The sequence below is a fragment of the Phacochoerus africanus genome, chromosome 14 (genome assembly GCF_016906955.1).
Source record: "Phacochoerus africanus isolate WHEZ1 chromosome 14, ROS_Pafr_v1, whole genome shotgun sequence".
NCBI lineage: Eukaryota > Metazoa > Chordata > Mammalia > Artiodactyla > Suidae > Phacochoerus > Phacochoerus africanus.
In genome coordinates, this window is record NC_062557.1 from 24389634 (window position 1) to 24412204 (window position 22571).

At 53.3% G+C, this 22571-nt stretch overlaps 1 protein-coding gene across 2 annotated transcripts; it reads left to right on the forward strand.

The window, feature by feature from the left end:
• Window positions 1-11214: 11214 nt before the first annotated feature.
• CDK5RAP3 (CDK5 regulatory subunit associated protein 3) lies at window positions 11215-21439 on the forward strand. Of its 2 annotated transcripts, XM_047757915.1 has the most exons (14): window positions 11215-11333; window positions 11555-11600; window positions 13649-13780; window positions 14062-14162; window positions 14779-14827; window positions 15149-15327; window positions 15789-15925; window positions 16147-16291; window positions 16932-17042; window positions 17477-17555; window positions 18149-18237; window positions 20278-20483; window positions 20867-21038; window positions 21129-21439. In XM_047757915.1, exons 1-14 carry the CDS (start codon window positions 11328-11330, stop codon window positions 21192-21194), a joined length of 1518 nt encoding a protein of 505 aa, XP_047613871.1. In that variant the 5' UTR covers window positions 11215-11327; the 3' UTR covers window positions 21195-21439. The 2 variants fall into 2 exon arrangements, with proteins under 2 accessions (XP_047613871.1, XP_047613872.1); XM_047757916.1 differs by lacking the exon at window positions 11555-11600 and having other exon boundaries at window positions 11257-11333.
• The last annotated feature ends 1132 nt before the right edge of the window (window positions 21440-22571 follow it).

A 22571-nucleotide genomic window follows, 5' to 3' on the forward strand; every position in this document is an offset into this window, starting at 1 on the left:
TCCCAGGCCAGGGATTGAACCCAAAGCACAGCAGAGACAATACCAGATCTTTAACCTGCTGAACCACCAAGGAACTCCTAAGAAATTCTTTTTTTTTTTTTTCCTTTTAGGGCTGCACCCAGGGCACATGGAAGTTCCAGGGCTAGGTGTTGAATCAGAGCTGCAGGTACTGGCCAACGGCCACGGCCACAGCAATGCCAAATTCAAGCCATGTCTTCAATCTCCAGCACTGCTCATGGCAACAACAGATCCTTAACCTACTGAGCAAGGCCAGGGATCGAACCCGAAATCTCATGGTTCCTAGTCAGATTCGTTAACCACTGCACCACGACGGGAACTCCAAGAAATTCTTAATGTAGCCAGTTGCCTTTGTCCCACTCTCCCTGGAGCAGGTAAATAGGAGAGAAAACCCATTTATTTCACTTCTCACGGTTTCAGATACAGCAGGCTTGCTGCTATGTTATCAGTTCCCCAGAGGTCTGTGTGAATTGAGGATGTTATTTTGTAAGGTCCCCCTGCCTCTCATGAGAGGTATGCACAGTTGTCACATAAAGGTGCCCACAGCTTCTAGACCTATCATTTTCTCTGAAGCCTACTGTATTTGAGAGTATCCAGTCCAGAAGACACCAGAAGAGGCTAAAGACTTATCTTATCTCAGGTGTTAGGAAGATACTGGAAGGATGGTGGAAGGAGCACTAGCCTGGAGGACCATCAGCAAGGGCCAGGGTGTCATTTCCATCCATAGAGGACGGGGTTTGTGCTGGAAGCACTCACTCCCCTTAATTCAAAATGCAGGGCTTTCCAAAGTCTGGAACCCAAGGGGCCAGCGTCCTGTTCTCTCACCTCCACACTGGAGAAAGAGCTCCAGTGGGCAAAATTCAGTGGATGCCCAGATGGTTTGCCCTTTAAGGAATTCCCCTATGGTGCAGTGGGTTAAGGATCAGGCATTGTCACTGCAGGGGCTTGGGTCACTGCTGTGGCATGGGTTCGATCCTTGGCTGGGGAACTTCCACCTGCCGTGGGCGTGGTCCAAAAAGAGAAAACAGAGAAGGCAGTCTGGGAAGTCAGACCCCACCCCTGACCTTTGGGAGGTTTATTTCTGGAAGGAGCTGGTTGGGAGGGGAGTTTTTGATAAGGTTGTAAACTGTGAATATCTCTTAAACAGATTACCCCCACAAGGCGGCTTTATTGCTTTATAGAATTTTCTACCTTTTTTTTTTTTTTCTTTTTGGCCATGCCCACAACATATGGAAGTTCCCCAGGCCAGGGACAGGACCTGAGCCAAGGGAACTATTTGAGCCACTGCAGTGATAGCACTGAATCCTTAACCCGCTGCACCACAAGAGAACTCTTATCAAGTTTTCCACCTTTTTTTTTTTTGGTGCCAAAACCCAGGAACAACCATAGTTTTCCACCTTTTTTTTTTTTTTTTTTTCTTTCTAGGGCCGCACCCATGGCATATGGAGGTTCCCAGGCTAGGGGTCTAATTGGAGCTGTAGCTGCCGGCCTGCGCCACAGCCACAGCAGCTCGGGATCCAAGCCACGTCTGCGACCTACACCACAGCTCTCGGCAACTCTGGATCCTTAAACCACTGATCAAGGGCAGGGATCGAACCCGCCACCTCATGGTTCCTAGTCAGATTCGTTAACCACTGCGCCACAACAGGAACTCCCAGTTTTCCACCTTTTAATGGACTTCCTAAAACTAGGTTCAAGCCTTATATTCCGTATACAAACATGCAGTACGCACATTTCCAGAAATTTGTCCTTGGTGTGTAAAGCAAGTAAAATACACTTAAGGTGAGTTCCCACTGTAGCTCAATGAGTTAAGAACCTGACAGTGTCCATAAGAATGTGGGTTTGATCCCTGGTCTCACTCAGTGGGTTAAGGATCCAGTGTTGCCACAAGCTGTGGCGTAGGTCACAGATGCAGCTCGAATCTGATATTGCTATGGCTGTGGCTCCGATTCAACACCTAGCCAGGGACCTTCCATATGCTGCAGGTGTGGCCGTAAAAAGAAAAAAATAAATAAATAAAAGTAAAATAGGAGTTCCCATCATGGTGCATCGGAAACAAATCTGATTAGGAACCATGAGGTTGCAGGTTTGATCCCTGGCCTCGCTCAGTGGATTAAGGTTCCGGTGTTGCTGTGAGCTGTGGTGTAGGTCGGCAGCTGTAGCTCCAATTAGACCCCTAGCCTGGGAACCTCCACATGCCATGGGTGTGGCCCTAAAAAGGCAGAAGACAAAAAAAAAAAAAAGTAAAATACACCTAAGGAAGCTCCAGGGACCTTGATGCCCTGTTGAGACATGGAGTGATGAGGCCCCATTGGGTTACATATTTATTCTGGTCCAACAGATCTTTCCCCGCTTACTGACCTCTGCCCGGAGAGTAGATCTAAGCTCTAGGGATATTTATTTCCCAAAGCAGGAAGAAGAGAGGGGCTCCCAGTCTCCTCAGCACTTCCCTACCTCTGGAAGGCCAGGAGAAGGGGTGCCCAGCCTGGTTGAGAGGATAGTGGGGCAAGGCCAAAGGCAGGTCTCCAGGGACTACAGCAGGTACAGCTGGGAGCAGACAGGGGTGGGTCTGAGGTGGGTGTAGAGGTTGCCATTGGAGGGGTTGAGGTTGCTCCCCTTCAGGGAAACCTCAGGGAGTAGTGGGGTATGAGCAGCCAACTGTGTTCCAGGGACGGCTCCAAATGTTTGACATGGGACAAAAAAAAAAAAAAAAAAAAAATAGAGTTCCCGTTGTGGCTCAGTGGTTAATGAATCGACTAGGAACCATGAGGTTGCGGGTTCGATCCCTGGCCTTGCTCAGTGGGTGGAGGATCTGGCATTGCCGTGAGCTGTGGTATAGGTTGCAGACGCAGCCCAGATCTGGTGTTGCTGTGTCTCTGGCGGAGGCTGGCCGCTACAGCTCCGATTCAACCCCTAGCCTGGGAACCTCCATATGCTGCGGGAGCGGCCAAGAAATGGCAAAAAGACAAAAAAAAAAAGTTTGACATGGGAGCCCTCTGAATCCTCCCTGTACCCCGAGGTAGATCCTCTGAGTGGGTTTACCAAGATGCACCCGACCAGCAATTCTCCTACTACTTGATATATCAGTTGCTTGTGGCTGCTGTCACAAGTGACCCCAAACTTGACGGCTCTAAACAACAGAAGTGTATTCTCTTACAGTGCTGGAGGTCAGAGGTCCAACACCAGTTTCACTGGCCAAGACCCAGGTGTTCGCAGGGTCACAGTCCCTCTCAAGGCTCTGAGGACAGTCTGTTCCTTGCCTCCTAAGAGGCACTCCTTAGCTTGTGGCCCAGATCACTCCAGCCTCTGCCTCCCCCGCCCTCATATCCCCTCTCTTCCTCGTGTCTGGTCTCTCTGCCTCTCTCTGGCTAGAACACGTGTCACAGTCTTTAGGGTCCACCCAGATAATCCAGGACAATCCCCTCATGGCAAGATCCGTGCTTCATCACATCTGCAAAGACTCTTTCCAAACACTGTCACGTTCAGGAGCTGGCACAACAGGGTGCAGACCGCATCTGCAGCCTACACCACAGCTCAATCATTAACACTGAATCCTTAACCCACGAAGTAAGTTCAGGAATCGAACCTACATCTTCATGGGTACTAGTCAGATTCGTTTCCACTGAGCCATGATGGGAACTCCCCTTGCGAGCATCTGGTCCCCAAAACTTCACCGACTTCTGGAGGACAGGACCTGGGACACAGGCCTTATAATTTTTGCCAGTATGATGGCAGTGAAGTGGTCGTCTTGGTGTCTTATAGAGTTGCATTTCCTCAGTGGACTGGACTGAATAATGTCCACCCAAACTCATGTCCACCTAGAACCCCAGAATGTGACCTTATTTGGAAATAGAGTCTTTGCAGAATCATTAATTAAGCTAAAAACAGGGGCAGGGGGTAGTTTCCATTGTGGCATATTAGTAAAGAACCCAACTAGTATCCATGAGGATGCAGGTTCCATCCCTGGCCTCACTCAGTGAGTTAAGGATCCGGCATTTCCTGGAGTTCCCATCATGGTGCAGTGGTTAACGAATCTGACTAGGAACCATGAGGTTGTGGGTTCAATCCTGGCCTTGTTCAGTGGGTTAAGGATCCAGCGTTGCCATGAGCTGCGGTGTAGGTTACAGACGAGGCTTGGATCCCGAGTTGCTGTGGCTCTGGCGTAGGCTGGTGGCTACAGCTCCAATTGGACCCCTAGCCTGGGAACCTCCATATGCCACAGGTGCAGCCCTAGAAAAGACAAAAAGACAAAAAAAAAAAAAGGATCTGGCATTGCCGTGAGCTGTGGTGTAGGTTGCATACCCAGCTCAGATCCTGCTTTGCTGTGGCTATGGTGTAGCCTGGCAGCTGTAGCTCCGATTTGACTCCGATTTGACCCCTAGCCTGGGAAATTCCTGTGCCATGGGTATGGCTCTAAAAAGACCAAAAATAAATAAATAAATAAAATAATAATAATAATAAGTTGAAGGCCATATAGGATTAGGACAGGCCCTAAATCCAAGGACTATGGAAGAGAGACCCAGAGACCTGCGGGGAGAATGACAATAGAACCAGAGACCGAAGTGGTGCAGCTGCAAGGCAAGAACAGAAAGGACCGCCCGCAACCACCAGAAGCTGGGTGAGTGGCCGGAACATATTGTCCCTCAGAGCCTTTGGAAGGAATTGACGTTACTGACACCTTGATTTCAGACATCTGGCCCCCAGAACTTTGAGATAATACATTTCTGTCGTTTTAAGGCACCTAAGTGGTGGTAATTTGTTACAGCAGCCCAAGCTGACTATACGCTTCGTTTTCAGTAAGATCTAGCATCTTTTCATACATGTTTGGGCTATTCGGATTTCCTGTTCTCTGAAAGGATCCTGTCTCAGCATAGAAAAACTTCACTCCCCATGAGACTCTTGTCCTTCTAGCATGCACTAAAATAATACAGTGGCCTTTATGACTCCTTGCCTCTTTGCACCATTCTAGAGCTTTCCGGGGATCTGCCACCTATTGGTCAGGAACCCTGGTCCACAGGTTAAATTTCAACCCTTGGTCATGGACCTGAGGGTTCCTCCTGACTTCATCTGGCCTATCTCTTTAACCTAATTTTTTCTCCTCTCTCCTTGTAAACATCCCATGCTCCCCTAATAAACCTCTGAAACAGCCGTGCTCTCTCTTACCTACGAGCTCTGTCCCTGTCAATGACTCCCTCTTCCTAGAATGACGCCATCGCTTATGCTCCCCCACCCCCCACCTTCTACCACACGTCATTCCTGTCCCACAGACCCGGCTCAAGTGTCACTTCTCCCAGGCACTTGCTCTGTTGGTTTTCCATCCCCCTCCCACATCTTTACCCCCCGGGTTGACTTGGATACCCCTCCTTTCTGTTCCCTTAGCACTCTCAGCATACCTCTTATTTTGTTTGTATGGTTTGTTTTTTTGTTGTTGTTTTGTTTTGTTTTGTTTTTTTAGGGCCACAACCATGGCATATGGAGGTTCCCAGGCTAGGGGTCGAATCGGAGCTGTAGCCACCGGCCTACACCAGAGACACAGCAACGCAGGATCCGAGCCGCGTCTGTGACCTACACCACAGCTCACGGCAACGCCTGATCGTTAACCCACTGAGCAAGGCCAGGGACTGAACCCGCAACCTCGTGGTTCCTAGTCGGATTCATTAACCACTGCGCCACGACGGGAACTCCTGTGTTAACTCTTGAAGCCAACCAGCTCCGATATCTTCACCTTGAATTCCTCCCTCTGGTTCCAAGCAACTCCTAGTCCTAAACTGTAGAGGGAGGGAGGGAGGAAGTGTGGAGCCGGGGAATGCACAGCCCTCCACCCAGACCACGTGATCATGGTCCTCACTCATCTTCCTGCACCCGTTGCACTTTCTCTCTATCTTTTTTTTTTTGTCTTTTTTGTCTTTTCCAGGGCCATACCCACAGCATATGGAGGTTCCCAGGCTAGGGGTCGAATCAGAGCTGTAGCCGCTGGCCTATGCCACAGCCACAGCAACTCAGGACCCGAGCCACGTCTGTGACCTACGCCACAGCTCACGGCAATGCCAGATCTTTAACCCACTAAGCAAGGCCAGGGATCGAACCCACAACCTTATGGTTCCTAGTCAGATTTGTTAACCACTGAGCCACGAAGGGAACTCCCATTGCACTTTCTCTTGTTCCTTCCTTGACAAGCATCCATTATGTACCTGACACTCAATGTCAGGTGTCCTGCCAGGTGCTGGGGTTACAGAGGTGATTAAACCTGTACTCCCTGCCCACAGGGTGCTCGCCGACAAGCTGGGGAGACAGACTGAAAGACACTACTCAGCTATCACACTATGAGCAGCAAGAGGGCAGCTGAGGATGCTGAGTTTTCAGAGCTGTCAGCCCAGCAGGCAGACATACCACACACAGGCACACGCACACACACACACAGCATGGCTGTGAGCAAACACATAGAAGACATGGCCCACAAGGTCATAAACATGGCAGAAATGGATTATTTGAATGTCAAGGGTACGACTTCTTTTTATGGATATTGCAGGAACATAAGTCATGGGCCTTTTCGCCCAGAACGGGGCGTGGTAAGAAAGAACTTTGGAAAAGGGCAGGGGCTATGAGGGTGGGGCTTCTAGGTGTCTGACACAACAACTGGAGAGAAAGAGGGAATCCGGGCCAAAGGCCTGTGGCTGTGGTGGCCGAGCTGCATGACTGGAGCAGGCGGGGCCGCCCAAGAAGCCAAATCCACAGAGAAAACGAGAAGGCAGCCTGGGGAGCCAGAGAGGCCTGTGTTTGAATCCCAGGCTCACAACTACCACCTGCATCAGGATCCTGGACGAGCTACTTAATTGCCTAAGCTTTGGCTCCCTGGTCTTTACAATCTGGCTAATAATAGTACCTACATTGTAAGTTTGTTGGAAGGATCAAATTAGATAATCCTTGTAAAACATTTCCATCTATACTGGCACGTGGCATGTGACTATCACTTTATTTTATTTTTTAGTCTTTTTTTTTTTTTGGTCTTTTTAGGGCCACACCCACAGAATATGGAGGTTCCCAGGCTAGGGGTCAAATCAGAGCTATAGCTGCGGGCCTAAGCCACAGCCACAGCAACTCGGGATCCAAGCCGCGTCTGCGACCTACACCATAGCTCATAGCAATGCTGGATCCTTAACCCACTGAGCGAGACCAGGGATCGAACCCACAACCTCATGGTTCCTAGTCGGATTCATTTCCGCTGCATCACGAGGGGAACTCCGATGATTATCACTTTAAAAGCAAGCTAACAATAACAACAACAACAAAGGATGGCCAGGCAGCTTGCACACACAGCACTCCGGGGCTCTGCGCTTTCACATCCAAAGCCATCACAGGCCTGCTCTGTCCTTCCTCACCTTCCCCTGTGCTGCCCCTCCCCCAGACAGTGTCCCACCTGCTAAAGCAGCAGAGAATTGAGAGATTCACAGTCAGAAGCCACTACATCCTTCTCCCTGGCACCTTCCAGATGGTGGGAGTCCCAAGGACCTTGATGCCTTCCATGCCTGGCCACTCGTGCGCTTCTCTGCCCTGAGGTTCTTTGTGGCCTTGGAAGAGGACAAACAGTGCAGATACTGTGCGAACGCCACACCCCTATGCTCTGGGGCCACTACCCTGAGGCCAGCAGCTGGGCAGAACTGTTCTCAAACATCAACATCGTGGGAGTTCCCATCGTGGCTCAGAGGAAACGAATCTGACTAGTATCCATGAGGACACAGGTTCAATCCCTGGCCTCGCTCAGTGGGTTAAGGATCTGGCGTTGCCATGAGCTGTGGTGTAGGTGGTAGACGCAGCTCAGATCTGGTGTTGCTGTGGCTGTGGTGTAGGCCAGCGGCCACAGCTCCAATTCTAGCCCTAGCCTGGGAACTTCCATATGCCATGGGTGCAGCCAACCCCCCCCCCACCAAAAAAAAACCATCAACATCGTTCTATTCCATGTGAGTCACTGGGGTGCTGCGGCGGGATGGGGTGGGGTGGGGTGGGGTGAAGTGCTGGTGGTCTCTGCCTCCACCAACTCACCAGGGCTGAGCCTTCCAGATTCATCCTGCCCTGCCCTGCCTGTTGGTTCAAGGAGGAGAGATGCACCTGGAGGGTGGAGCAGGGCCATGACTCTTGGGATGTCTCAGGGAGCCAGGAACTTGGAGCCCAGTAAGTGTTTGTTTAATCATGGGGGAGCCTCAGTAATTCCTAGAGCCTGAGTCAGGACTCTGAGATGGGAGCCAAATTCCCATGAGAGAGTCCCAAAGAGGCCCTTCGTTCTGCCCTATGAGCCATTTTAGGGAAGTATTTTCAACCTATTCTATAGCAATAATGATTAATGCATTATTACACACACACAGAGTTTGCAAATAATGAGAAAATATACGAAAGCATGTTGTAAACTGCCAAGAGTTATGTGCATCTAGCATGTTTATTTATTTAGGGCTGAGAACAGAAAATACCCTGAGATGGTAAGGATAGGTGTTATCCCCATGTTGAGGAAACCATGGCTGGCAGAGAGCTTATGGAAATGGTCCAGGATCTCACTGGGCAGGAATCTAGGTCTTCTCAGTGCCCTATCCCATCATGCAGTTTGATAAAAAACTTACGTGGTGGCTCAGCAAAAACAAATCCAACTAGGAGTTCCCGTGGTGGCGCAGTGGTTAATGAATCCGACTAGGAACCATGAGGTTGCGGGTTTGGTCCCTGCCCTTGCTCAGTGCGTTGCCGATCCGGCGTTGCCGTGAGCTGTGGTGTAGGTTGCAGACGCGGCTCGGATCCCACGTTGCTGTGGCTCTGGCGTAGGCCAGAGGCTACAGCTCCGATTGGACCCCTAGCCTGGGAACCTCCATATGCCATAGGAGCAGCCCAAGAAATAGCAAAAAAAGACAAAAAAAAAATCCAACTAGTATCCATGAGGATATGGGTTCAATCCCTGGCCTGACTCAGTGGGTTAAGGACCCATCGTCCCCACAACCTATGGTGTAGGTTGTAGTCATGGCTCCTATCTAGTGTTGCTGTGGCTGTGGTGTAGCCCAGCAGCTATAGCTCTGATTCGACCCCCTAGCCTGGGAACCTCCATATGCCACACGTGTGGCCCTAAAAAACCCCAAAAACCAAAAAAAAACCCCAAAAAACCCAACTTACTGAGCCCCAAGTGATGCTCGGGGCAAAGGGGGGGAGGGGAGTCATTTAGAAAAACCCAGGCAGAGCCTCCTGGAGGAGTTAACAACCTGGAAAGGGGTGGGGGGTGCAAATTGCACACCCAGCCCTGTGAGATCCTCAGCCCACCCTCTCTCCTCAGCCTACACGCCTCTTGCCCAGTCTCACACCCTCTCCCAGCTTCAGCCACCACCTGGACCACAAATCTGTCAGCCTGTGGCTCTCCAAAGCTGTGGCCCCAGCCCCTGAACTCCAAAGCTGCCAACCCAAGCGCCTCCTGCCTACTTTCTCACCTGGGGGTCTCCCAGGGCCACTAGCCCCACAATTTCAAAGCTGAGGTACCCTCCTCAGCTCCTGCTCAGCATCCTGCATCCCTGTCCTAGGTGGGGGCGCTCCCATCCAACCACCTCTGTGTCATCGTCTTCTTTTTTTCTTTTTAGGGCTACACCAGTGGCATATGGAGGTTCCCAGGCTAGGGGTTGAATCGGAGCTGCAGCTGCCAGCCCATGCCACAGACGGAGCAACACAGGATCCGAGCAGTGTCTGCAACCTACACCACAGCTCACGGCAACGCCAGATCCTTAACCCACTGAGCGAGGCCAGGGATCGAACCCACAACTTCATGGTTCCTGGTTGGATTCGTTTCTGCTGTGTCACGACAGGAACTCTGCCTCTGTGTCATCCTTGCTGTCCCAGTCCCCAAACCCACACAGCCAATCAACTGCCACTTTCCTCCAAAACATCTCAAATCCAGCCTTCTCTTCCTCCTAGTGCCTCTGTCCCAGGTGAACCCTGAACTCCTGTCTAATAACCTCCTGACAGTTTCCCAGTCTTATCTCCCACAAATCCATCTTCTGCGCAGCCAACCTGTATACGTTCCTCCCTGCCTCAAGCCTCAAACCCTTAAAACCCTCCAGTGGTTCTTCTCTTTCTGCAGGGGGGAAGTACAAGTTGCTTCCTGAGATCTTTTGATATGCCCCTCACAGGCTTTCTTCTCCAGCCACCCCATGCCTCAAACATTTCACTGCACAGGGGATGGGCTGTCTGGGGGGCTGCCTTCCCGAGTGTGAGACCTAAGCTGTGCCCTCTTGAAATTGTCTATATATATATATATATATATATCTTTCTTTTTCTTTTCTTTTCTTTTTTTTTTGGCTTTTTGCCTTTTCTGGGGCCGCTTCTGTGGTATATGGAGGTTTCCAGGCTAGGGGTCGAATCGGAGCTGTTGCTGCTGGCCTGCGCCAGAGCCACAGCAACGCCAGATCTGAGCCCACGTCTGCGACCTACACCACAGCTCACGGCAAAGCCGGAAAATTGTCTATATTTTTAAACAAGGGGCTCTGCATTTTCATTTTGCTCTGGTCGCTGACAGTTATTTTGCCCGTCTTGCCTGCTTGTTGTCCCCTGCACCCCTCTTATGGTTTGTGGCCTGCATAGTCTCCTCCACCCAGAACACCCCTCCCACATCACCCTTTCTGCAGCTCTTCTTTTAACACTCAATTTAGGTGTTATCTTTGGGATAACAAGCCTCCCTTGAACTTCCTCCCTCCCTCCCGTTATCAGCCCTAACCACACAAGCAGCAGCTGCCCAACAGTTGTCTATTTGATGAACTGAAGGAGAAAGCAATGTGCGACACGTGGCACAAGAGACCTACAAACCATCGATCGACAGTAAAGCAAGGCAAAACGGCAAGGGATTTGCAACAGCCTCCGGGTCACCCTGGGCGGCGCTAGGACCCTGCCCGCAGACGCGTTAATGTTGCGGGGAGGCTTCCTTGCCGGGAGGCTTCCCTGTCTTGTTGGCCGGAAGCTGCCTGGAGCCGCTCTAGAGCGCCGCCTACTGGGATCGCGACGCCGCTGCAGCCCTTTCCTGACTCCCCCACCCTTCCCTGGCCGTGAGCCCGCCTCGCGTCTCCTATTGGCTGTCTCCTCTTCTCCCGCCCCTCCCGGGCTCAGCCACTCGGAGCCCCGGGGTGGGTGGGGCTTGAGGCCGGTGGTGTGCGCGCCCGGATTGGCTCAGAGGAAGGCGGTGACGTGGCCGGAGCCACCCTGTCGGTGCCTAAACTGAAGCTCAGCCACGCTAGGGCTGGATTGGTGGTAGGCGGGGCGGGCCCCGGTCGCTGGCCGGAAGCGGAAGTGGAGGAAAGATGCAGGTTTGAAGACTGGAGTTGGGAAAATGGGGGGCTGGTTTGGGGCCCCTGGACTCAGTTCAGCCCATCCTTCTGGATCTCCTTCCCGGCTTTCTCATGGGCTCAGCCCTCCCCGACTCCTGCGTGGTGGCTCCGCAGGGTGGCGGTTGGGCGGGCGAAATGGCGCAAGCGGCAGGTTCCCTTCCAGCGCTCACGCCCGGTTCCCCCGCGGTCTTTCCCGCTAGGACCATCAGCACGTGCCCATCGACATCCAGACCAGCAAGCTGCTCGGTAGGAGGGGTCACCCCGCTCAACCGGCTGTCAGGGGGAGGCCTGGCCCTTTGCCCCATCACCAACAGCTGGAGCCCAGACATCCCAAGGTCCCTGTTCAGACGCTGACCACTCGCCCTGCTGTGTGCCCGCGTCTGTGCCCAGACCTGCCTCGCTAAGAGGAGCAGGAAGGAACCGTTCATAAAGTCTATACTCAATCTGCGTCTTCTACCTTAACGTTTGTAACATGTGTTGCCAATCAGATCATTCAGGCGCAGAGAGGGGAAGGGCTTACCTTGAAGATGGTTACCTACTGAGATGTCAGATCTGAAATTAGAACCTAAGTCAGGCTCCAGCATCTATGCTTTTTGTATTATGCCAGAAAAAAAGCTTTCTCTTCTTTTTTATTTTTACTATTTTCCTTTTTTTTTTTTAGGGCCGTTTGAATGGCATGTGGAGGTTCCCAGGCTAGGGGTCCAATCTGAGCTACAGCTGCCAGCCTACACCACAGCCACAGCAACGCCAGATCCGAGCCACATCTGCAGCCTACACCACAGCTCATGCCAACACCGGATCCTTAACTCACTGAGTGAGGTCAGGGATCGAACCCACAACCTCATGGTTCCTAGTCGGATTTGTTTTGGCTGCGCCACAATGGAAACTCCGGCACATGTATGCTCTTGATGTATGTGCTTGTTATTGTTTGTGAAAGGGACTGATGAGACAACAACTGTGTATCGAGGGTGTGCTCTATACCATGTGCTGTTTTATGTGCTTGATGTTATGAACATGAAGATCACCACCATTCATTGAGCCCCTGCCATGTGCTAGGTGTTTTACCTTCATTCCCCTTTGTACTCAGTGTCTCTAGCATCTTCATTTTACATGTAGGGAAACTGAGGCACAGAGAGATTGAGGGACTTTGCCCAAGAAAGTTGCTAAATAGCAGCCAAGTCCATCTGACCCCAGAGTCTAGCTCTTAGCTCCTGCCTACTGAAGAAATGTGCTTGGCTGTCATCCACCTATACCCTCTACTAAAAACACGAATCTGGGCCCAGAATCTAGGAGGTCAGTCACCTTGGTATTCATATGTGCAGGATGGTACTTCACTGGTATGATTAGACCACTGTTATTTAGTCCTTAGGACACTGTAGGTGTTAGGGGCTTTGGCAGTTCTTCATTCATCTGGTTTGGCATAACCATCTTGTATTTTTTTTTTGTCATGGTTAATCCCAGCCCTGAGGAAGTGGAAGTTGAATAGCAACCTCTGTTGATAGGAAAGATACAATCACTCATGGAAGCAAAAATATTATGGAGAGTTTAGAGTGGCCCAAGGTGGCACATTTTTTTGTTTTGGTTTGGTTTTTGGTTTCTTTGGCCACACCTGTGGCATATGAGGGTTCCCAGGCTAGGGGTCTAATTGGAGCTGTGGCTGCCGGCCTACACCACAGCTCACGGCAATACCGGATCCTTAACCCACTAGTTAAGCGGGGCCAGGGATCGAACCTGTGTCCTCGTGGATACTAGTTGGGTTTGTTATCCCTGAGCCATGACGGGAACTCCCAAAGTGTCACTTTGATGGCAAGACCAATTTAAAATTTTTCTTTTTTTTTTTTTAAGAGCCTCACATGTGGCATATGAACGTTCCCAGGCTAGGGATCTCATCAGAACTATAGTTACAGCATTGCCTGCAACCTATGCTACAGCTTACAGCAACACTAGATCCTTAACCCACTGAGTGAGGCCAGGGATGGAACCTGATTTTTCATGGGAACTAGTCAGGTTCCTTACCACTGAGCCACAACGGGAACTCCTCAAGTTTTTCTTTATCCTGGTGTCAAGGCAACTGCTCTATAAAAGTCACACTGCGGATAAAGTCAGGTTTTGGAATCTGTTTAGCCCCAAGCATCCCTTTGGGCCTGTCTTCATTCCCATCTTCCTGTGACCTCCACACCTTAACCAGTATGAATACAGCTTTTAGCCCATGTCTTAGGGTAGTTTGTTTGAATCAGTGGTGGCATCTTGGCCACATGGATGGGCATGCTGTGACTGGGGTTTTTCTCACATAGACTGGCTGGTGGACAGAAGGCACTGCAACCTGAAATGGCAGAGTCAGGTGTTGACCATCCGAGAGAAGATCAACGCTGCCATCCAGGACATGCCAGAGAGCGAAGAGATTGCCCAGCTGCTCTCTGGATCCTGTGAGCGCTTTGGGGCTACGTTCCTGGACCCCCCCTCTTTCCCAGGGTGGCATGTGTCTGTTGAGTTGCTCCCTTTTGCTGAGCCATAGGGCTGAGCCCTAAAGAAAAGGAGGATTTTGTTTGGGGTACAGATGCTGGTTCCTTCCCACACGAAATGACGAAGGGGAGCGCTACGCCTGCTAACATTCCTGGCACATACAGGAGTCCTCCGTGTGCGTTGGCCGGAGTGGGTGGGGAAGAGACGGCAGTTCGCAAAGTCTTTGCCCCTCCTTGCTTTCCAGACATTCACTACTTCCACTGCCTAAGGATTGTGGAGCTTCTCAAAGGCACCGAAGCCTCCACCAAAAATATTTTTGGCCGGTACTCTTCACAGCGGATGAAGGCAAGTGTGGGCGATGGTGGCCCCGGGGTCAGAGCCCATCTGGTCTTGCTGAGGATCCAGTGGAGATGCCTCCTTGGACTTTTTCCCCAACTTTCCCTCCATCCGCATGGTTTATGCCCAAAGTAGATCCCAGCTCTGGGTTTACGCTCTCAGACCTACCGCCTTGGGAGTTGCTCTTTGGCACCATAGTCTTAAAGTGGGTGGTCCAGCCAGTGTTGTGAAAGAGGCATGGAGTTTGCAGGGGTTTTTTGTTTTTGTCCTTTTGTCTTTTTAGGGCTGCACCCATGGCATATGGAGGTTCCCAGGCCAGGGGCCACATTGGAGCTGTAGCCTCTGTCCTCCACCTCAGCCACAGCAATGCCAGATCTGAGCCACGTCTGCCACCTACATCACAGCTCACGGCAACACCAGATCCTTAACCCACTGCGTGAGGCCAGAGATTAAACCTGTGTCCTCATGGATGCTAGTCAGATTCGTTTCCCCTAAGCCACGACGGGAACTCCGGAGTTTGCATCCGATGCTCTACGGACACTGGGCGAGCCTCCTCTGTTGGGGAATTGAGCTAGGATGTGGCTGCTGAGCACTGTTCTGGCTCACTTCCTCTTTCTTTCCTTAGGATTGGCAGGAGATCGTAGCCTTGTATGAGAAGGACAACACCTACCTAGGTAAGGTGGCCCAGCCTGGGAGTCCCAGCGTCCCGGGGAAGCCCACTCCCTGAGTTCTGAGACAGTGGGCTTCAGGGAGGCACAGTTCATGTGGGGGTGTGGGGTGTGGGCAGAGGCTGTGCTGTAGATGTTTGTGAGGTGAGAAAATGAATTCCATGAAGAGGGAATTCTGGAGTTCCCTCCTTGGGGAGGAGCTGGGAGGTGGGCCCTGGGCTCTGGGGCACATGGAGTATGTGGGTGCGTGTCCCTGTGGCGTACCTGCCTTGTGGTGCGGGGGTCTGGGCTGAACTCCCTGGACCGAACTCCCTGGGCCCTTCTCAGTGGAACTCTCCAGCCTCCTGGTTCGGAACGTCAACTACGAGATCCCTTCACTGAAGAAACAGATCGCCAAGTGCCAGCAGCTGCAGCAAGAATACAGCCGCAAGGAAGAGGAGGGCCAGGCGGGGGCCGCCGAGATGCGGGAGCAGTTCTACCACTCGTGCAAGCAGTATGGCATCATGGTGAGCAGAAGGGGCCTCTTCTGGGCCCAACAGCTTCCTTCTTTTTTTTTTTTTTTTTGTCTTTTTGCCTTTTCTAGGGCCGCTCCCATGGCATATGGAGGTTCCCAGGCTAGGGGTCCAATCAGAGCTGTAGCCGCCGGCCTACGCCAGAGCCACAGCAACACGGGATCCGAGCCGCGTCTGCAACCTACACCGCAGCTCATGGCAACACCTGATCCTTCACCCACTGAGCGAGGCCAGGGATTGAACCGCAACCTCATGGTTCCTAGTCAGACTCATTAACCACTGAGCCACGACAGGAACTCCGCCACAGCTTCCTTCTGAGAAGCTCCTCCGCAGCCTGGCTGTGCCCTTCCCAGGCCAGTTTCTTGCCTATCTCGGGTCTTCGGGCATCTTCTGGAATCTGTTGGCCTCTGCTTCTCACCACTTCTGTCAAAGCCCACCTCTTGGATCCTCTGCAGGGGGACAACGTCCGAAGAGAACTGCTGGCCCTGGTGAAGGACCTGCCGAGCCAGCTGGCCGAGATTGGGGCAGCGGCCCAGTCCCTGGGGGAAGCCATCGACCTGTACCAGGCCTGCGTGGGGTTTGTGTGTGAAAGGTGACGGGGGCCTCAGTTTCTCCCCAGCGGTGATGGGGACAGTTCTTCCCCCCGGACTGTGTGCCCTTCTCCACTTGGGTTTTCCCCACATGACCTTAGAGCTTCCTCCTAGACCCTTGACCCTGTGGGAGCCTGGCCCATGTGGCCTGTGGGCCCAGGCCGAGCCCAGTGCTGGCGTCCTGAGAGGGTGCCAGGAGGGTCAGCGGCCTGCTCTGTTGTAGCCCCGAGGAGCAGGTGCTGCCGATGCTGCGGTTTGTGCAGACACGGGGGAACAGCACCGTGTACGAGTGGAGGACGGGCACCGAGCCCTCGGTGGTGGAGCGGCCGCACCTCGAGGAGCCCCCGGAGCAGGTGGAAGAAGACGCGGTAAGATGGGCCGAGTGAGAGCCACCTCCTCCCCTCATGCACAGTCCAGAACTCCCTGATTTGATTTCAGAGTCCAGAGTCCAGAAGAAAGGGGTGTTCCTGTGAAAAAGACTAGGGGGAAGGACCTACTCCCTTATTTCCCTGGCTTTTTTTTTTTTTTTTTAGAGCTGCACTTGCAGCATATGGAAATTCCCAGGCTAGGGGTCGAATTGGAGCTGCAGTTGCCAGCCACAGCCACAACCACAATAATGCAAGATCCTAGCCGCGTCTGGGACCTACACCACAGCTCACGGCAACACCAGATCCTTAACCCACCGTGTGAGGCCAGGGATTGAACCTGCATCTTCATGGATACTGGTCGGGTTTATAACCTGCTGAGCCATCACAGGAACTCCCTGGCTTTCTTGAGACCAGAGAATAGATGCACGCTGAAAAGCCTCGGCAAGCTGGTCACCTTCCAACTGGGAACACTTCAGTCTCAGGAGCTCTCTGGAGACGGGCTCTCCTTTGGGAAGCTTTGCAGAGGCCATCACATTTAAACAGTGCGCCCGAGCTCCCTCCTGAAGCAGCCGAGGCCTCCGGGGAAGGCAGGCACCTTCTTCCCCATCTTCTCTGAGCCAACTCGTTTTCCTCTTTCTAGATTGACTGGGGTGACTTTGGGGTGGAGGTGGCCTCTGAAGGGCCCAACTCCAGCATCTCTGCCCAGGCGGCTGAAATTGACTGGGGCATCTCCCTGGAGTCAGACTCAAAGGTGAGGCTGCTCTCTCGGTCCATCTCTCTGACGACTTTCTGTGATGGCTGCCTTGGTGATGAGAAAAGTGTGGTCTCTGTCTTGAAAGGCATCACTTGAAGTTCATAGCTCTTGGACCAGGTGTAGTCTGGTGTGTGTATGGGAGGGGCGGGGGGCAGTTTCCAAAGGGACCTATCAGAGTTTTGACCTCTTTCTTCTGGCATGTGGGGCAGGTGTGGAGGGAGAGGCAGGGGGTAGCTGCAAAGCAGGGCTGAGGGCAGCAGCATGCACGAGCCCACACTGCCGTCTTTGCCGCCTCCATCAGGGCTGCTGCAGGTGCTTCGTACAGTTGAACTGTGCCGTCACTGAACTTAAAAAGGGTTTTGTCATATTCTGGCTCCTTTTGCCGGGGAAAGTTCTCCCAACACTGCTGAGGTTCTTTGCTCTCCACCCAGGAAGCTGGGGGTGATGAGATAGACTGGGGAGACGACGCCACTGCTCTGCAGATCACAGTACTGGAAGCTGGAACCCAGGGTGAGTGCGCCACTCCCTGCAGCCTTGGCAGAGGGTGACCCGTGTCTCTAGAAACAAAGAAAACATGTGCTGCCAAGATTGGGTTTCTGGATGTTTACCTGTTTTGTTTTTGTTTTTGTTTTTTTTTCAAAATCTTGTTGATGATGTGAGTGCGGGGGGGGGATGGAGAGAAGTTCTTAAATTAGGTTTAGAAACTCTCAGCGTTTTGGATACTGAATGTGGCTCTGCCTTTCTCTGGGGGGGGCTTCTAAGAGGCTCTGACTGGCTCTGAAGCCAGAACTGACTCAGCTCCCCAGAAGCCGAGCAGCTGTAGCTGCGATCTGAGCCACTAGAGGGCAGTGCAGGATGAGACTTCGCACCCACTTTCCTTCTTTGGCACTCAGCTCCCCGGTCCTCCTCAGGGACTGGGGTTGGCCCTAGTGCCTGATTAGGGCCAAGGCAAATGAGAAAGGGTAACCCTTGGGCTTGGGTTGAAACAGGAAGTGGCTTTAGTGCGGTGTCCGCATCCAGAATAACCCACCAGGACTTCCCAAACTTGAGGGTCTTCTTCCCCAGCCTGCAGCAGCTTTACCACTTCTCTCTCTTCCTTGCAGCTCCAGAAGGTGTTGCTAGGGGCTCAGATGCTCTGACCCTTCTTGAATACCCTGAGACCCGGAATCAGTTCATTGATGAGCTCATGGAGGTACCTTCGTCCTCTGGGTGTTTGGGAGTTGGGGGCGCCTGGCACCAGCAGAGACAGCACTGCTCCAGACACCTGGCCTGACCTTTTCTGTTTGAGCGAAGGGTGCTAAGCACTGTCCTCATTCTGGAACAGAGGCTTATGTATTAGGATGCCCCCTTCCTGCCAAATCATTCAACAGTGTTTATCCCGTACTTCCTGGCTGTGGGACCTGAGCAGTGAACAAGACAGTCAAAGGTGGAGTTCCCGTTGTGGCTCAGCAGTAACGAACCCAACTAGGATCCATGAGAATGTGGGTTCCATCCCTGGTCTCGCTCAGTGGGTTGAGAATCCGGCATTTCCATGATCTGTGGTATAGGTTGCAGATGCAGCTCAGATCCCAAGTTGCTGTGGCTCTGGCATAGGCCAGTAGCTGCAGCTCCAATTCGAACCCTAGCCTGGGAACTTCCATGTGCCCTGGGGGCGGCCCTAAAAAGCAAAAAAAGAAAGTCAAAGTCCCTGACCTCGTGGAGCTTATCTTCAAGTGGGGAAGGCAGACAAGAAATAAGACAGACAAGTAGAATATACAGTATATTAGGTGTTCACTAAGTGCCACAGAGAAAAAAAGCCAGGGAGGTGGATGGGGGTTGCCAGGAGGAACTGTGTCTTTATGCTGGTGGTCAGGGAAGGCCTTGTTGGGAAGGTGACCAGTAAGTCCAGACTGGCAGGGGGTGTAGCGGGAGCCAGGCCCGCGTCTGGGGGAGGAGTTTGCCAGGCCAAGGCATGGATGCAGGAGTGTGCCCTGCACGTGTGACAAAGGAGGCGGCCACTGTGGCCGAGTGGAGGAGCTCAGAGTGCTGAAGAGCGTCGGCAGCTTGGCTTTTCCTCTGGAGGTTTGGAGGGATGTGTCCCCGTTTGTGTTTCAGTGTCATCCCTTTGGCCAAGGTGCCCAGCAGCCTAAGCGCAAGGAGCCAGGGTTCCTGACCTTCCGTGTGTGACTAGGAGGCTGGGGGCCTCTCTTTGTCAGTCTCTGGGTCTGCCCGCTTCCTGGGGACTGGCTGGCTGGGAGGGCCTCATGGAGGGCCTTGTTCTCACCCGTCCGGCCCCCCTCTGTATCCCCAGCACCCCGCCCCCTCCAGCCTCAACGGGATAGGAGGACAAAAGGGATAAGTATCTTTGGTTAATAAGAGGGACAGGATACGTGACTGGCTCTCAGAGTCTGCCCAGCCTTTTCTTTACTTCATCTTCTTCTTTTTTTTTTGGTTGTTTTTTAGGGCCGCAATCATGGCGTATAGAGGGTCCCAAGTTGAGGGTCACATCGGAGCTACAGCCACTGGCCTTTGCCAGAACCACAGCAACGCCAGATCCGAGCCATGTCTGCGAACTACACCACAGCTCACGGCAAAGCCAGATCCTTAACCCACTGAGTGAGGCCAGGGATCAAACCCGCAACCTCATGGTTCCTAGTCGGATTCGTTTCCGCTGCACCACAACGGGAACTCTAGCCCAGCCTTTTCTTAACCCAGGGCTTCTCAGACCTGGATTCCTACTCCCTCAATCTCGTGCTTCCCATGGAGAGAAAATACCTTCCCTGGGGCAGAGAGAACCTTTGAGACTATAGTTCTCTGACCTACAGGCTAGGGGAAAGGAGAGGGGGTCCAGGGCCAGGTGCAGCCTGAGATGGCAATGAGGGGCTGAAGGCACCCCCCATTCCCCAGTTCTCGCTGGTGAGATTCTACCAATAAGAATGTTCAGAGGAGGAGTTCCCGCTGCAGCGCAACAGCATTGGCGGCGTCTCAGGAGCTCTGGGAGGCAGGTCCGATCCCCGGCCCAGCACAGCAGGTTAAGGATCCAGCTGTGCTTTGCAGTTCCAGCTCAGATCTGACCCCCGAGCCCAGGCTCTCCACAGGCTGCAGGCCGGCCAGAAAAAAAAAAAAAAAAAACATTCCGAGGAAATAACGGCTCCTCCGCCAGAGTCTACCCCGATTCTTCACTCAGAGCCGTCTGAGGGCCTCGCTTCCGAGTCCTTTTCTCAGGGTGAAGCACATCCTCTTCTGTCCTCAGCTCGAGAGCTTCCTGTCGCAGAGAGCCGTGGAGATGAGCGAGGAGGCCGACATCCTGTCCGTGAGCCAGTTCCAGCTGGCTCCAGCCATCCTGCAGGGCCAGACCAAGGCGAAGACAGTGAGCATGGTGTCGGCGCTGCAGGATCTGATCGGCCGCCTCACCAGCCTTCGAATGCAACACCTGTTCATGATCCTGGCCTCACCAAGGTCTGCCTTTCCCCTTGATGTTGGGCTCTCCGAGGGCATGCTGCAGAGCGCTGCCGTCTTGGCAGCCCTGACTCCTTGCTTCCTCCTCTCCATGAACCCACGGACCTCACCCTTGCCTCCCGCAACTGCGCCCTCCCAGCTGGGAAGGGGGTTCTCCTGGGGCACGATGGCAGCGGGGGGGGGGGTCTGATATGCACGGTCAGGATCTGCTTCCCAGAGGAGACAGGGACGAGGGAGTGCTGTTCCTTCCAGGAAAGGACTGAAGGAGGCTGGAGGCTGAGAGGCCAAGGAGAGACTTGGTCTCCCAAGCCTCCCCCTTTGCAGCAGTTGGCCGGGGCTGCTCAGCTTGCATAGCCACACCACTTACCGAGCGCCCTGCCCAGGTACGTGGACCGAGTGACGGAGCTCCTCCAGCAGAAGCTAAAGCAGTCCCAGCTGCTGGCCTTGAAGAAAGAACTGATGGTGCAGAAGCAGCAGGAAGCGCTTCAGGAGCAGGCGGCTCTGGAGCCCAAGCTGGACCTGCTGCTGGAGAAGACGAAGGAGCTGCAGAAGCTGGTGAGACAGGAGAGGCAGACCTGCCCGGAGTCTGCAGAGCGAGGCCCCTCGGCCTCTGCTTCCCGCTCACTCGGTATCGCTGTCTTTCAGATCGAAGCTGACATTTCCAAGAGGTACAACGGGCGCCCTGTGAACCTGATGGGAACCTCTCTGTGACACGCTCCCCATTCTTCCTGCCTGTCTTCTCAGCCTTCAGGACAGAGGGGGGACAGCCAGGGGCTCCTCCTGGCAAGGGCTCAGACCCCAGGATGGAACCATCACCCGGATGGTGTCCTGGGCACTCTGTACTCTGCAAGAAGCTGTCTTGAGTGGTCCTGTGGCCCATCAGCCTGAAACCACAGCTTCTGCTCCTTCTCGTTCTCTAGTTGCACTTAATAAAAGAGGAAGGGACTCTTGCTTCACTACTGATCATGACCTTCTTGGGGCCCGGGGTTGGCTGGGCGTGCATTGGCGTGGGGTTCTGGATCCTGTGGAGCGCCCCCTTGGGTACTTTTCTCTTTGCTTCTAGTGCCAGGAAGGGCCCCAGATAAGCATCTGTACAGGCCTCAGCAAGGGGTTCTGGGGTAGCTGCGTGGACCGGGAGCTTTCTCTTCCTAGCCCAGGCCCAGACTGCCCCACTCAGACCAGGAGCCCAAGGGGAGCCTTCAAGTAGCAGCCTCGTTGGAGCCAGCAAAGCTGTATTTTCCTTTTAATCACAGCTTACCTCCAGGCAGAGGGAAAAATGCGGTTTGGGGAGGAAGGGTCTGATAAACAAGGTGGAAAGAGGAGTTGTCACCTTCGCCAGCTGCCCGTCCACTTCCGACCCCAAGTACCCGCTCTGTGATTGGGTAGCGCCCACCCCAAGCCAGCACCCCTCTCCCCGGCCACCTACCCATCCCCGTTTCCCAGGAAGGGTAGGGGTTGGGGGTGGCCGGCAATTCGATTTTAATTTCATAGCAGAGCAGTTGATTCATGGCTCTTTGTCGCTGGCGTTGACTCCCGTAATGACTTTCCATCAAAATGAAAAGTGGAGTGACACCACTCATTATTCCTGCTGCTTGTTATCTCAGTTCTGGGGAGGGCCGCCCCCTCCCTGCTGCCTTTCAGCCGTCCTGGACAGTGAGTGATGGCCCCTATTAATCACCGACCCCGCGGACTCCGGCGGACACACGCTATCCAGAGGAGAGAGAGATAAGGCGGCATGAACTGCTCGGAGCCGCTCCTATCAATTAATGTCAGCCCATCGCTTCCCCCCAATCTTGGCCTGTTCACCTCCTTTTGGGGGGACTGGAAGTCTAGGACCGAAAAAGGAAAAATCTTGGTGTGGAATGGCAAGGTAAAACTGTCCTTGGAATAGGAGGGCACGAAGGGGGCTGAGCGGGCTGCGTCCTGCCCTCGGCTGCTGTGACGGCTCTCGGCCCCGGGTGCTGTCTGTGTCTCTGGTCCCCTTCTCTCTGCTGCCTCCTGCCCCACCTGTTTGGCCACTGGCGCCCGTGGCCCGCCGGCCTGCCCCTTTGCAGCCGCCGTCAGCTCACCGAGGTGTGCTGCCCTTGC